Genomic DNA, 14,306 nt, shown 5'->3' with positions numbered 1-14,306 from the left:
TAAAGGAAAAAAACTGGATGTACATTTCCAAAATGTAAGATAAAAACAAATAAAACAAAACCGACATACAGCAACAGTGTTTTGTGTTGTGTCGGCTCCTATGATGTAAGTAATGGGCCCCACCTGCTATGTAAAGGTCCCCATTTCCTTCAGTAGCTTAGGGACTCATCAAACCTAAATCTGGCCCTGGCTACCCTAAAGGCATTCTTCCTGAATCTGTCTGATGCATTTTTAAGGCCATTTATACTGAGGCGGGATGAAGCACCTGCTCAGGTGGTGGGACCTTCTTATTGGCAGCTGCTGGCAGAGGGCAGGGAACAGAACATTGTGACAACATAATGCAAAGTGAGGCATGACAGACATTGCAGGAGTGGAGAGAAGGGAGGACATTTACTGTAATGTCTACCTCTTTGGGGTTGCATTCCATTATAGGAACACCACAATTTTCCATAAATTTGATTCTGCGTATTCATTGCAAGTATTGTCTTTGCTGCAAGTTTTCTAGCATGCACTTCTGGGATGGATAAAGGTTTGCAAAAGGAGGCTCCACTGAAAATAAAATAACGGTTGGGGCACACTTGTCAGAGAATGCAGAAAGGCCTTCAGAAGAACATGCAGTGCACGTTATTTAGGCATCACTAACATGTCCCTCTTTTTTCCTAGGGTATCCGTGGTTTGACTGGCTCACGAGGTGCTCCTGGTCCCCCAGGCCAGATGGTATGAATCCTTTTTCCTCTCCCCTTCCAGCGCTTGGAGAAAACAGAAATGATTTCAAGGGGAGGGTTGGACTAGGGGGCTTCTTCTTCCTTCCAATTCTGTAATTATTCCATGGTTCAGTGAATGGGAATAATAGCATTAAGAGGCAACGTTTAACACATCTGAATTCCTGCTCTGCTATTTGCAACTCAAAACTTGACCTTACCATTTGAATTTGGGGCATTGTTTAACTTTCGAATTTTGAGTTTGGTTTTGAGATTTGCTTTTGATGTTGTGATATTTATGTATGTATTTAAGGCCCAGTGCAGATATAACATCTCCCAATCCTCATTTAGGAGATTAGGCATGTGCTGTAGATTTGCTTTCTCCCTTCCCTCTTCTTTTCCAAATGAACATTGTCTACTCTTTCATGGTTTGTTTTAACCACAGTTTAGCATCACCCTGCACAGGTGCTAGCCATAGGCTGTGCCCAGATGGGTGCATTATCTTGCAAATGGGTCATTCTCCAGGTTTTTTTACTCATATAAATTTCTGTTCCTCTGCTTGCCATCCCCCAGCTCTGTGCTTGGCAGAAAATATCCTGAGTATGTTGTTTTGCCTCTCTCCTCAGTCACCCTTCTCCCATTTAGTTTACAGAACTAAACTTGTTTGTTTGTTTTTTTAAAAAAAGAAAAGTATTTTTGTACACTTCTGATGTAATAGGATTGTGCAAGATCTGTAATAATAAAAACAAATAGGCAGTGCTTTAGTGCTTAGAGTGGGTGCGTGCATGTGCCAAACGTCCTGTAAATTTAGAAAATTCCTCTCCCAGGCTTCTACAACTGTCTTCCAACTTCAGCTTAAAGTTCCCCAGATCTGATCATGTTGCTGGGAAAGAGATGAATCAGTTGCACTGTTTTCTCAAACCTCTCCAAAAGTCTCCTGCAGCATTTCAGAAGTTTGGGGGCATTCACGTTTGCCATTTCCAGCTGTTTCCTTAAAAAAGTCTCTGACAGCTCTATGCCCTAGGGCAGTGGTTCCTAATTAGCTAAGTACTGCAGAGCCTTAACCCCCATACTCTTGAAAATTTTCATATCTCTACATACCCTCCAACATGTCCCAGTAAAAAACCAGGATGCATGTTTTGAGGTGCCATCAGAGTATGGCACCCAAAAATGGGATGTCCCGTTTTCAGGACAATTGAGGGGTATGGAATCTCTGTGGTAGTTTTTGTTATGTGAATGGTGCTGCAGACTTCCTGGGTGGGTTACATGGACCCCCTGGGGTCCGCGGACCACCAATTGGGATCCACTGCCCTAGTGCTTCCTCCTACAGCTGCAAAGGCTCTTAGAAAACAGCAAGAGGCTTCCACCCCCCTCTCAGCAACACTCTTCCCAAGGTGCTTTAAGGTGAAGGTCAGTTGGAGATGGCTGGGAAAGAAGAATTACCCTAGTTTACAAGAAGACTGGCACACGCTTGCTGTCCCTCTCTATTCAGAGGACTAACTGGACCTAAGCATTTATTTTTAGAGAACTTGTGCAAGTCTGCTCATGCAAGGAGCAAACAGAAGAAGGGGTATGGCAATAGACACCACTCAGTGAAGGTGAGACACAGACACACAGACACACATTGCACCAAGGAGCACAAGGATGGGATATTTGTTATGACTGGATTTTCTACAGTAAGGAAAATTCTGAATTGAAGGAGGAAAAAGTACAGGCTGGCATTTTGAGGAGGACGGCGTCATGTGGATGAAGTGAAAAGCTACCAGGCATGAGCAGCACAAAAGTCCACAATAAACTGCTGTGTGGAATGACCTATAGTTAGCATGAGCCAGGATTGTGCTAATAACTGGTTTGAAAAAGGGGTTTAGAGAGAATTTGCAAGCTGTGCTGTTAAGCGTGAGCCTCACAGCAGACACAGCAATACCCTATAGTTAAATTAGATAATGGAAGGGAGAGGGGCATTCACATGGGAGATTGGAGGAGTGAAGAATCATGTGAGTGATTAGCAAACTCATAATTTGATAATTGTGACCAGGAGATTGGAAATATTACATCTGCATTGGGTCTGAAGGGCAGAACTCACATTTCAGTGGCAATATGCCAATGACTTCTCAGAGTAGCAGCCCAAAACAAAACAAAAAGCCCAAATAGAGACTAAATCTGAGAATCCTGAAGTTAGAATTTGGAGCTTCCTGTTTTGAAACTGAAAAACAAGAAGTAGTTCATAAGACTCTAATAAGGGTGCCATTATATCAAACAGTGAAAATCTGGACAGAGAAGTTGTTGAGCTTTTGAGGGTGGGGCAAAGTTGTTGAGTTTAGCGATTTCTACCCAGACACTACTTCTGACTTCAGTATTCTGGATATGTCCAGGAAATTCTGGACATATGGCAACCCTAGATTCTGATACAGTTTCATTCTTGGCACGTCTTTTGAGTTTGTTCTCTGTTGTGTGTTCCCATCCCATAGGGTGTCAGCGGTATTGATGGGGCCCCTGGACACAAAGGGAACTTGGTAAGAGAGCACAGACAGTTGTGAATTTCCCTGGTTTATGGTAAAGGGAAAAGATGACTATGCTCATGTGATAAGGCAGAGACACAGCATGGCTCCTGACAGATTCCTCCAACCAAGGGTTCATCTTCTGCAATGGGTAATCTTCCTCCCCCTAGGCGGACCCCGCCTGTGTTGCTGTTCCAGGACAGTCCACCCTGTTCTATCAAGAAATTTCTCATCTTGCCCAGTAGCTCAAAATGTGGATAGACAGGCCTCACTTTGCTGCATCTTCTCTTCCAGCAAGGCAACCAGCCTGCACTTGCTGCAGATGTAGTTTTGCACATCCCCAGGCAGGAAAACAAATGTGTCACAGGTGTTGCAGGTCACGACAGCAGCTCCCTCACCATCCATGTCTCTTGGTCCCATGTACACCATGAGACAGCGCTCTGGGCCTCCCTTTCATAGCACCCTAGCAAATGCCCCTGTTCACCTAGAATTTAATTCCTATGATGCTGTGGAATATGCTATTTACTGGAATGAGATCCGGAATATGTAAAGGAATAATAAAGGAAATTGGTCCACTGAGTATGTGAAGCAGAGTGCATTTTCTTAAGGTCTCCTCCATAGATCTGTGCTTAGGAGGTCTTCCAGTGGGCTTAAGCTTTGGAAACACTCAAATTTCAAGCTTTCATTTTGATTTAAAACATTGTAACCTAATCTACAGTGCAAAGTTTGAGATCATCACAAAAGATGCACCAAGAAGGGCAACCTACAAACTAGTCCAGTCATTTTGATTTAATAATCTAATTTTAAAGGAGTCTTTGCATGATACCAATGGGATTCTAACCCAGTCAGAATTCTTTTGGCCTATCTCAAATTTTAGCGTCTGAATTAGTTGCTTAATTGGAGGATGCATATCCAGAAAAACATAAGATCCAGCTGAAAGAGGGCATTTAGGTGCTTTCATTATGTGTGAAGTCATGGGGAGGTGGCTGCATTTATAGTGCAAATTCACACATGAATGCTGAGATTTCTGCAGGGTGGTATTTTTTATTACAATGCAATTTAATTCAGTAAGTAAAATCACACAAAGAGGAAGTATGCAATGAAGTCATAGAATCATAGAATCATAGAATCATAGAGTTGGAAGAGACAAGGGCCATCGAGTCCAACCCCCTGCCAAGCAGGAAACACCATCAGAGCACTCCTGACATATGGTTGTCAAGCCTCTGCTTAAAGACCTCCAAAGAAGGAGACTCCACCACACTCCTTGGCAGCAAATTCCACTGTCGAACAGCTCTTACTGTCAGGAAGTTCTTCCTAATGTTTAGGTGGGATCTTCTTTCTTGTAGTTTGGATCCATTGCTCCGTGTCCGCTTCTCTGGAGCAGCAGAAAACAACCTTTCTCCCTCCTCTATGTGACATCCTTTTATATATTTGAACATGGCTATCATATCACCCCTTAACCTCCTCTTCTCCAGGCTAAACATGCCCAGCTCCCTTAGCCGTTCCTCATAAGGCATCGTTTCCAGGCCTTTGACCATTTTGGTTGCCCTCCTCTGGACACATTCCAGTTTGTCAGTGTCCTTCTTGAACTGTGGTGCCCAGAATTGGACACAGTACTCCAGGTGAGGTCTGACCAGAGCAGAATACAGTGGCACTATTACTTCCCTTGATCTAGATGCTATACTCCTATTGATGCAGCCCAGAATTGCATTGGCTTTTTTAGCTGCCGCGTCACACTGTTGGCTCATGTCAAGTTTGTGGTCAACCAAGACTCCTAGATCCTTTTCATTTGTCATTCCATTTGTGTAAGGACTTCCACTTGTGCATCGGAACTTCCCCTCCCTCTCTTCTCCCTGCCCCCTGATCTGCTCCAGTGCGTTGGGGGAATCCCCAGAATAAATTTGGGGGGCACGCATAGGGAGGAGAGGAAGAAGAGGTTCTGTTGCACAAAAAGCCCTTGCATAACTGGGACAATTTTGTTGGATCCAACCCATAGTTTTCAATCAAGCTTTCAATTTTGTAATTCATATAGTTCCTAAACAAAGTACATGCTAACTTGCTGCTGTAACAATTAACACATGCTGATTTGCAACTAAATGCAGCCTTTATGCTACTGAGGAGCATAATCCAAAATCTTTATTCATGTGGCCCACATCCTTTTGCACTGCAGAATTATGTCTCCTTAGAGACAAGAGAGTCAATTGTGAAATAATGGATGTCTTGTTTTGCTTTCTGTGCACTTGGAAGGACATTGTATACAAGATCACTCATTCTGAAGATGAAGGCTACAATATTACCACAGAATTAGGTGTGCTCCTCCAGCATATTTAAATCTATTGCTGGATTGTGGCCTAAATGTCCAGAAAAGCCTAGAAGCAATTTATAGTAATTACTGTACAAAACGGTGCTTTTGTTGATTTGTTTCCATCTGATAGATCATAAGCACTCATGTTCTTTGCCTATCATGCAGTTTAATTATTTGGACTGGAGCAATAAATAGGTTAGCTCAGGTTAGCTCAGCGAGGTTAAACGAGCCGGTTCCTAGTCTCTGTGCAGAATTTTGTAACTACACTGAGGTGCTTCTACTTACCTTTATATGAAATCAGACCCCAGCTCAATCAGATAACTGCTGAGGAAAGTTTAGAAGTGGTAAATGCAGCCCAGCATCATAGTGCCAGTATCCCAGATGGTCAAAGACACAAACCTTCCCCTTTTCACACTTTTCATTTTTCAAATCCCTCCAGCAAATTTAGCCACAATTTTGTAGCACTTTGTGTGTTGTCTCTTTTGCTCTTTGCTACTTATGTAGCTGTAGCTGTATATGCACAGAATACTGATTGACTGCAGGATTTCATGTCCCCAGGGCATTCAAGGTGAACCAGGCCCCCCTGGGCAGCAGGGAAACCCTGGATCTCAGGTGTGTGTTTTTCACTACAGCATATGTGTATGTGATGTGGGGAGGGCAAATTAGATGTGATAGAAACATACTGAACCTTTCTTAAAACAGCAACAAACAGTTGATACTGTGTGTGTTGGGGGTGTAATTTTGAAGGGACTGTAGCATGCTCTGGCCAGGGGCAGCTAACTCTTTACTCCCAACTATGGTCTCGATATAAATGTTCTCTGCACATAGCTGCTGTTAGCCCCAGGGCTTAGTATCTACTTCAGTCCTGAGAGTGATAGCCAAGGGTACTAGGGTTGGGCTTCATTGGGTAAAGACTGGGGAACATAAAACATATGGAAACATAAACAACTCTTAAGATGTGATAAGAGCCTGGTTTGTTCCCTCCTTTACAGGTGAAATGACAGGCAGGCACACCAGCAAATTGAATGCTGGTTCAGCCATCAGTCTCCCCACTCACATTTCAGATGCACAGTGCACCTACTTATTTTTAAAAGTACTACCTGAATATTCTCATCATGGGGGAGCACCTTTCTGATATCTTGGGGGTCTTCAAATCAGTGCTGTGCACAGCTGATCTACTTGAAACCTGCTCCCCTGCCCCAAGTTTAACTCTGGAGGAGAGAATGTATGTTTAAAATTGAACAGTGCTCTGAAATCTGTCTTCACCTGTAGAAGCATCAGGAATGTAGGACTGTTCCCCCCTTTTAATTAATATTTGCCTCATCCCCTCTAATTTGCTTCTTTCTCATAGGGTCTGCCTGGTCCCCAGGGTCCTGTTGGGCTTCCAGGCGAAAAGGTGAGTTGGAGCATGGAGGTTTTGAGCCTCGGCATGAAAATATTGCTTATGGGGCAGGTGGGTGTGTTTTAGAGGGCTGCTTTGGAATGTACTGGTTGGCCTGTTGCAGTGTGTCCAGATACATGCTTTTCGGTCTGGGAGATCTCTGAGCTGTACTAGAAAATCCCTGTTCACAAAGCATTTCTTGCTACTGTCAGGATTCACACCTTCTTTGCCATTCACATTTAAAAGGACAAGTTATGGGGCAATATCAACACAAACACATTTACATCACAGTCCCTATTTTCCTGCTCTGCCTTGAGCAAGACAGGATTCAAATGGTGCCTTGTTGACCATCCCTTTTCTTCCCTGCAGGGCCCACAAGGAAAACCAGGGATACCAGGAATGCCTGGGGTGGATGGACCTCCAGTAAGTGCCAAGGATCCACAAACCGTACATGACAATGGGTGTTTCCTTCTGTAGTTGCTGCAACATCTGGATCAGTGGTGGCTGGTGCCCATTGTGACTGGCAGGGTAGACATTAGGGACACAAACAGAGGTTGAGCCAGAGCCCATGACAGGCAGAGCCAACTAATTATAGTGGCCCCCTCCCACCTTCCTTCCTGCTGAGTTCTGCAAGGGCAACACTTGGGCTCATCCACATTTCGGTTTGCCATGCCGCTTTCCTCCAGGAAAACCCTCTCTTTACCACTGAATCGGATCAAATGTCAGTTGGGTTTTCTGCAGATTGACCTTTGCTCTGATTCAGTGGCAAAGAACAGGTTTTCCTGGGGAAAGCGCTGGCAAATGGAAAACCATTCAGACTTCTGCCTAGAAAGCATGGGACAGCAGAAAACCACTTGGATTTGTGCTTTCTAGGCTTGGAGCAAGTGGAAGTGTGGATGAGCCTTTAGACTAAGGAGCTGGCAGGCAGGGTCAAACTCTGGACCAGTTGTAAACAGGAAGGCAGGCAGATGGGGGCTAGGTGGGGGGCAGGCTGAGTTTTGGATCCTATTCAACTCAGTACATAACAGTAGGGTAGTTCACCCTAATGTACCAACATGCATTCTCACTCGCGGGATCATCGCCTTGTTGTGGTGAGTGGGCTTGCACGTTCCTATGATCCTTGTGAGCGAAGCCATCAGGAATCTCGTACTCCCAGCAGGGTCACCCAAAGTGGTAAGGTCAAAGGGAGGAGCTAGGCAAAGAATGATCCAAAAAGTCCTCAATGGCAGAACAGGTGGATGATAACAAGTGGTATGTTACAACAGCTGTGAGGCGATGAAGGCTGCAGCAGATAAAAATCTACCAGTTGTCATGATCCTCATGCCATTGGAATAGAGCCTTACTGCGAAACTGGGCTGGTGAGCGTGCACTGATCTACACACGTAAAACAAATTTACGCACAGGTGTCTTCCAAAAACCCATCCCAAACCCAAACCCAAAAAAGTCCCATGGCAATCAGCAGATGGTAATGGGGCAAGACTGTGAAATCTGGAAGCCCCTAGTCATGAACCGGCACCTGGGCAGTGGATACAGATTCAGTCTCTCTGACTCAAGGAATGAGGCAGTTGAGCAGCCCTACTTAGGATCCACTCTGCTCACCCCCAAAAGGGGGAGGGGCTAGAAAAGGTCCCTAAGCATAGTCTGCCTCCCCTTTCCCCCTGACTGGATTACTGCACCCAGTGGGGTGCACCCAGCGGTCATAGTGGACAACTGAACTTTGGAACATGGAATATACAGACTTTGTTGGATAACACAGATAATGAGCATCCCGAACGCAGAACTGCCATCATTGCGGGAGAGCTGTGACGTTTTAACATTGATATTGCAGTGCTTCAAGAAGCTTGAAGAGCAGGTGAGGGACTACTGAAGGAAGAAAAAGGAGGTTACACATTCTTCTGGAAAGGTCTACCTGAACAAAAACGTCAAATACATGGAGTAGGCTTTGCTATCATAAACGATCTTGTGAGGCTCTTGTCAGAAGTCCCTACCGGCATTAATGAGTGACTTTCAACCCTTCGAATAAAAACTAACAGTCTACTATTTTAAGTGCTTATGCACCAACACTGGATGCTGATGAAGACATTAAAGAAAATTTTTACTCTCAGCTGGATACCATCCTATCAGAGACACCTAAGACACATAAAATTATCCTCCTGGGTGATTTTAATGCAAGAGTTGGCCAAGATTTCAATCTGTGGCCTGGGACCAGGGGTGTAGCTAGCTGCTCTGGCACCTGGAGAGGCAGGGGCGAGGCGATCCACGCACAGGGACACTGCGGTGATCCGCCCAGGGGGCAGCACAGTGAGCTGCCCACGGAGTCTGCCTGGCGGATGCAAGCCCCACGCTGCCATTTTGGACAATGTGGGGCCCCAAGCCACCGTGTCAGTCCCAGGGGAGATGCATGGCTCAGGCGTGCTGCAGGCCCCGCGGTAAGTGCTGCCTCCGTGGTGTGCCATTTTGTCACTCCATCAGGGATAACACCTGGGGAGGACTGCACCCCCCGCACCTCCCTTCCTACGCCCCTGCCTGGGACTATTAGGAAAGAAGGAATTGGCAACAGCAACCAGAATGGAATCTTACTTTTGACGATATGTGCAGCATACAACCTTGTTATTACCAACAGACTCTTTAGACAAAAAGCAACAAAACATCTTGGAGGCACCCCCAGTCAAACCACTGGCACCTCTGAGACTTTGTAATTGTCCGAGCTGAAGATCGCCATGATGTGCTCCGTACCAGAGCTATGATGAGTGCCGATAATTGCTGGACAGATCACTAATTGATGCGTTCCACAATGGCTATCAAGATTATACCTCAACACAGGCTTCAAGGAAGGAAACCAAGGTGCAAAATGAACACTCAAGCCCTTCAAGATTCTATTAAGCAGGACTGCTTCCAAATGACTCTTAAGGACCATCTGCTTTTGGAGTTCCCTGATAACAGCAAGGAACACTGGACCAAGCTAAAAAACATCCATTATTGCAGTCTGTGAACAAACTATTGGATACCAAACCAAGAAACACCAGGACTGGTTTGATGAGAATGACAGTGAGATTGAATGCATTATTGACAAGTAAATGAAGGCCTTTTAGATCTTGCAAAGAGATAGAAACTGCTCCACTAAAACCCTATGCCAATGCTAAGGCTGAAATTAAAGAAGAACCAAACAACTAAAGAACACCTGGTGGATAAAAAAAGGTTCAAGAGATCCAGCACTTAGTCAACACTCATGATGCACAGAGTTTCTTTAAAGCAACAAAGACCATCTATGGTCCAATAAATCATGGCATATGTCCCCTACACTCCACAGATGGTACCACACTTCTAAAAGATAAGCTATTGTACTGCGCTGGAAAGAACATTACCAACATCTCCTTAATTGCATCTACCCCATAGCTGCTGAGGTCCTCTCACAAATTCCGCAGAAACAAATTAGAGATGAGCATGCAGTATTTCCAAATCGGGAGAGCTGTGTACAGCTATTAACCAAATGAAAAACAACAAAGCCAGCAGACCTGATGGGATACCTGCCAAAGTCTTCAAAGTGGGTGGAATCGAACTTGCACAACAACTTCACAAGCTCAGCAAAAAAATCAGAGAGAGAGGAGATCCCAGCAGACTTTAGGGATGCCAAAATTCTCAATCTCTTTAAAAAAGGTAACAGAATGGATTGTGCAAACTATCAAGGCATCTCTTTATTAGCTGCAGCCAGCAAAATTCTTGCAAGGATCTTAGCAAACTGTCTATTAACAATATTTGAGGTGACCCTTCCTGAATCCCAAAATGGTTTTAGACCTTCTAGGGCGACAGTGGACATGATTTTACCAACTGACAGCTTCAAGAAAAATGCAGAAAGCAAAACCAACCCCTGTAAACGACCTGACTAAGGCATTCGACACTGTAAATTGTAATGCCCTGTGGACTCTCCTTCTGAAAACTGGCTGCTCAGATAAATTTGTGAACATCATCCAGTTCCTCCATGATAATATGACAGCAACAACCACAGATAACAATGGTTCTCAAAGTAAACCATTCACAGTGGGATGAGGTGTTAAAGAAGGTTGTTTTATTGCCCCAACTCTATTCATTATTTTCATTGCAATGATCCTACACTTTGCCGAAGGGAAACTCCCCACCAGAGTAGAAACCGTATATTGAACAGCTGGAAAGTTCTTTAATCTGAGCAAGCTAAAAGCAAAGAGTAAGGTTACTGTAACTTCTGTCATAGAGCTTCAATATGCTGATGACAACGTAGTGTGTGCACGCTCAGAGGATGACCTCCAAACCATCCTAAATATCTTTGCAGAAGCTTACGAAAAGCTTGGCCAATTGCTCAACATTCAAAAAACCAAAGTGCTGCACCAACAAGCACAAAACAACCCTTCCGCAGCACCACAAATCCAACTCAGTGGTGCAATGTTGGAAAATGTCGGTCACTTCTCCTACCTGGGCAGTTATCCTTCCACAAGGACTGACATTGATGATGAAATCCAGCATCGCCTGAGCTGTGTGAGTACGGCTTTCTCCCAATTGAAGTGCAGAGTGTTTGAGGACCGGGACATTTGCAGGAAAACCAAAATGCTTGTTTACAAAGCTATTGTACTACCAACCATATTGTATGCTTGTGAAACGTGGACCGCTTATAAGCACCATCTCCAACTCCTCGAAAGATTCCATCAACAATGTCTCCGGAAATTTTTACACGTCACTTGGAAAGACAGGCAAACTAAAGCCAGTGTACTGGGGGGGGGGGAGATCAGCAGTGTTGAAGCAATGATTCTTCAACATCAACTTCGTTGGACTGGTCATGTTGTGCGGATACCTGATTATAGTCTTCCAAAGCAACTACTCTATTCTGAACTTAAAAATGGTAAACGTAATGCTGGTGGCCAACAAAAGAGATTCAAAGACTCTCTCAAGGCAAATCTTTAAAAATGTAGTATAAACACCGACAACTGGGAAACACTGGCCTGCGAGCGCTCCAACTGGAGATGGTCATGGGTTTTGAAGACGCTCAAACTCAGGACAAAAGGGAGAAACACGTTAAGTGGAAGGCACACTTGGCAAACCCTCACCATGACCACCTCCCACCCAGAAACCTATGTCCCCACTGTGGAAGGACATGTGGATCCAGAATTGGCCTCCACAGTCACGGACTCACTTTTAAAACCTTGTTTATGGAAGACAATCTTACTTGGCTACGAGTGATCACTAAAGAAGAAAACCAACCTGCATTGATCAGGATGGAAAGAAACCCACAGAGAGATCTATGTTAATGCTGTGGGGTGGGGGAAAATCAGGGTTGAACTATCAGCACTGAACCTGGTAGGTGCTGTGGTCTAAACCACTGACTTGCTGATCAGAAGGTCAGCGGTCCAAATCTGAGTGAGGGGGTGAGCTCCCGTTGCTCTGTCCGAGCTTCTGCCAGCCTAGCAGTTTGAAAGCATACCAGTGTAAGTAGATAAATAGGTACCACTGCAGCAGAAAGGTAAACATTTCCATGTGCTCTGGTTTCTGTCACGGTGTTTCGTTGCACCAGAAGTGGGTTAGTCATGCTGGCCACATGACCCAGAAAACTGTCTGTGGACAAAAACCAGCTCCCTCGGCCTGAAAAACGAGATGAGCGCTGCACCCCATAGTTGCCTTTGATTAAACCATCCAGGGGTCCTTTACCTTTTTACCTTTTATCGAACCTGGTTCAAGCTCTTACCATACCCACACATCCTTCGAGAAGTAGTTTTTCTTAAGTATTTTACATTTTCTTAAGTATTAATAGATTCCATTTCTTTCTCCACATTTCCCAGTATTTCTTTAACAGGTCATGGAAGAAAAACCAGCCAACTAAAAGTAGACGATTGCTGATGCCCACCCCACCTGCCCCCTCCTTAAAAGTGTTCATAAGCAAAAGCAGGAGCAGCCAGGAGGGAAAGCTATTTTGTGTGTGTGTGGGGGGGGGGGGAGCATATTCCATGTTCAATGGCTCTTTGTTGAGGGCTGCAGTATCTTTAATCAGGCATCACCTCTTCAAGCATCTGTATCTTTCATGGGTGTCTTCTACGTTGCTTTTCAGGGTCATCCTGGAAGAGAAGGGCCAGCTGGGGAGAAAGGAGCACAGGTAAAAGCCTGAGTCTACATGCTAAGGAGGGACCTGAAGATTGTCCCTTGGTCTCTTCCTCCATACTAAAAACTCAGACATAGTATAAACTAGGTCATTTTAATATTAGTGTCTCCAAGAAATGTTTTGGGATGCATCTTTTAAAAAATCTATCTCATTGCTTATGCTCCCACTGTTAGAAGCATTTGAAACAATTAAGCACAGATTTCTAGAGACTGAATTCCAAAATCTCAGTAGTGCAGCCAAAAAATCTTGCTCTCTGTTGAGGCCACTCCATATTTACATCACCTGTATGATCCCCACCAACACAGAGCTTTCTCCCTTGCAACATGTAAAGTCATGCCAACTGCAATCCTGCAGGGAAGATTCTCAAAAATTCCATATTCAGAAAGTCCTTGTCCTTGTTGTAAAACAGAAGTCAAAACCATTGCATGTCTTATTTTACTGCCTGTTTTACACAAAAATCTGTGACAAATAATTAAGGTTAAATTGCTCTGATTTCTCCACAGTTTCCTCTCTTCTGAACAGTTGAGGCATGACATCATGGAGAATGTACCATGAAATGATATCAATATAAGACTTTTAAATCTTAGCATGTATTAGTTCTATCTTAAAGTATCTCCTTTTATGAATAGACTCCAATTTAATGCTTTGACTTATAAATTTTTGTGTCCTCTGTATGCCAATAAGAGAGACTGATTGAAAAAAAGAACAACCCTTTTTCCTCCAGGGTCTGTCTGGTGCAGCAGGTCCAATAGGCTACCCAGGTCCCCGTGGAGTCAAGGTAGGTCCTTGTTGCCTCCTTTTACCAAGTTCTTTAACACAGAATGAGAATCACGGCTGGGTTTTCTCCCCCTACCACACTGCCACATGCTACTGGATCCTCAATTTACAGCTGCAGTCTTGGAAGTAAACCTAACGAAAGCCAATGCCATTACAAGCAAGAATTATTGAATCATCATAGAATTGTAGAGTTGGAAGGGACCCTGCGGATCATCTAGTCCAACCCGCTGCAATGCAGGAATATGCAACTGGCCATATGGGGATCGAACCTGCAACCTTGGCATTATCAGTACAGTGCTCTAACCAACTGTGCTATCCAGCCGTACTCAGGTTATGTAAGGTTCTTCTGTGCAAAATACTCAAGCCTTTGGTACCTCTTCATACCTGACTTCTTGGCCTTGTCTTTCCAGACTCAGTATCTGCTCATGTTATCCCAGATCTAGCATAGAGCTCTCTCGAGCTCTCTCTGCGCACATTCCATAAATTGAGTTAATTTGCACTTATTTTGTTTTAAAAGAGGTAC

The 14,306-nt window shown here is 44.3% G+C and overlaps 1 protein-coding gene across 5 annotated transcripts in view; it reads left to right on the top strand.

Annotated features, from left to right (window-relative positions):
* COL5A3 (collagen type V alpha 3 chain) overlaps window positions 1–14,306 on the top strand; it is a 125,305-nt gene that overhangs the window by 63,902 nt on the left and 47,097 nt on the right. For all 5 annotated transcript variants that reach the window (XM_028721183.2, XM_028721182.2, XM_028721181.2 and 2 more), the window contains 7 exons: window positions 664–717; window positions 3,170–3,214; window positions 6,063–6,116; window positions 6,856–6,900; window positions 7,255–7,308; window positions 12,956–13,000; window positions 13,731–13,784. In XM_028721183.2, the coding sequence (XP_028577016.2) occupies window positions 664–717; window positions 3,170–3,214; window positions 6,063–6,116; window positions 6,856–6,900; window positions 7,255–7,308; window positions 12,956–13,000; window positions 13,731–13,784 (351 nt within the window). The remainder of the gene's footprint in view (window positions 1–663; window positions 718–3,169; window positions 3,215–6,062; window positions 6,117–6,855; window positions 6,901–7,254; window positions 7,309–12,955; window positions 13,001–13,730; window positions 13,785–14,306) is intronic.

This window comes from Podarcis muralis, chromosome 2, assembly GCF_964188315.1.
Source record: "Podarcis muralis chromosome 2, rPodMur119.hap1.1, whole genome shotgun sequence".
Lineage (NCBI taxonomy): Eukaryota > Metazoa > Chordata > Lepidosauria > Squamata > Lacertidae > Podarcis > Podarcis muralis.
This window is presented reverse-complemented; position numbering and strand designations above follow the sequence as displayed.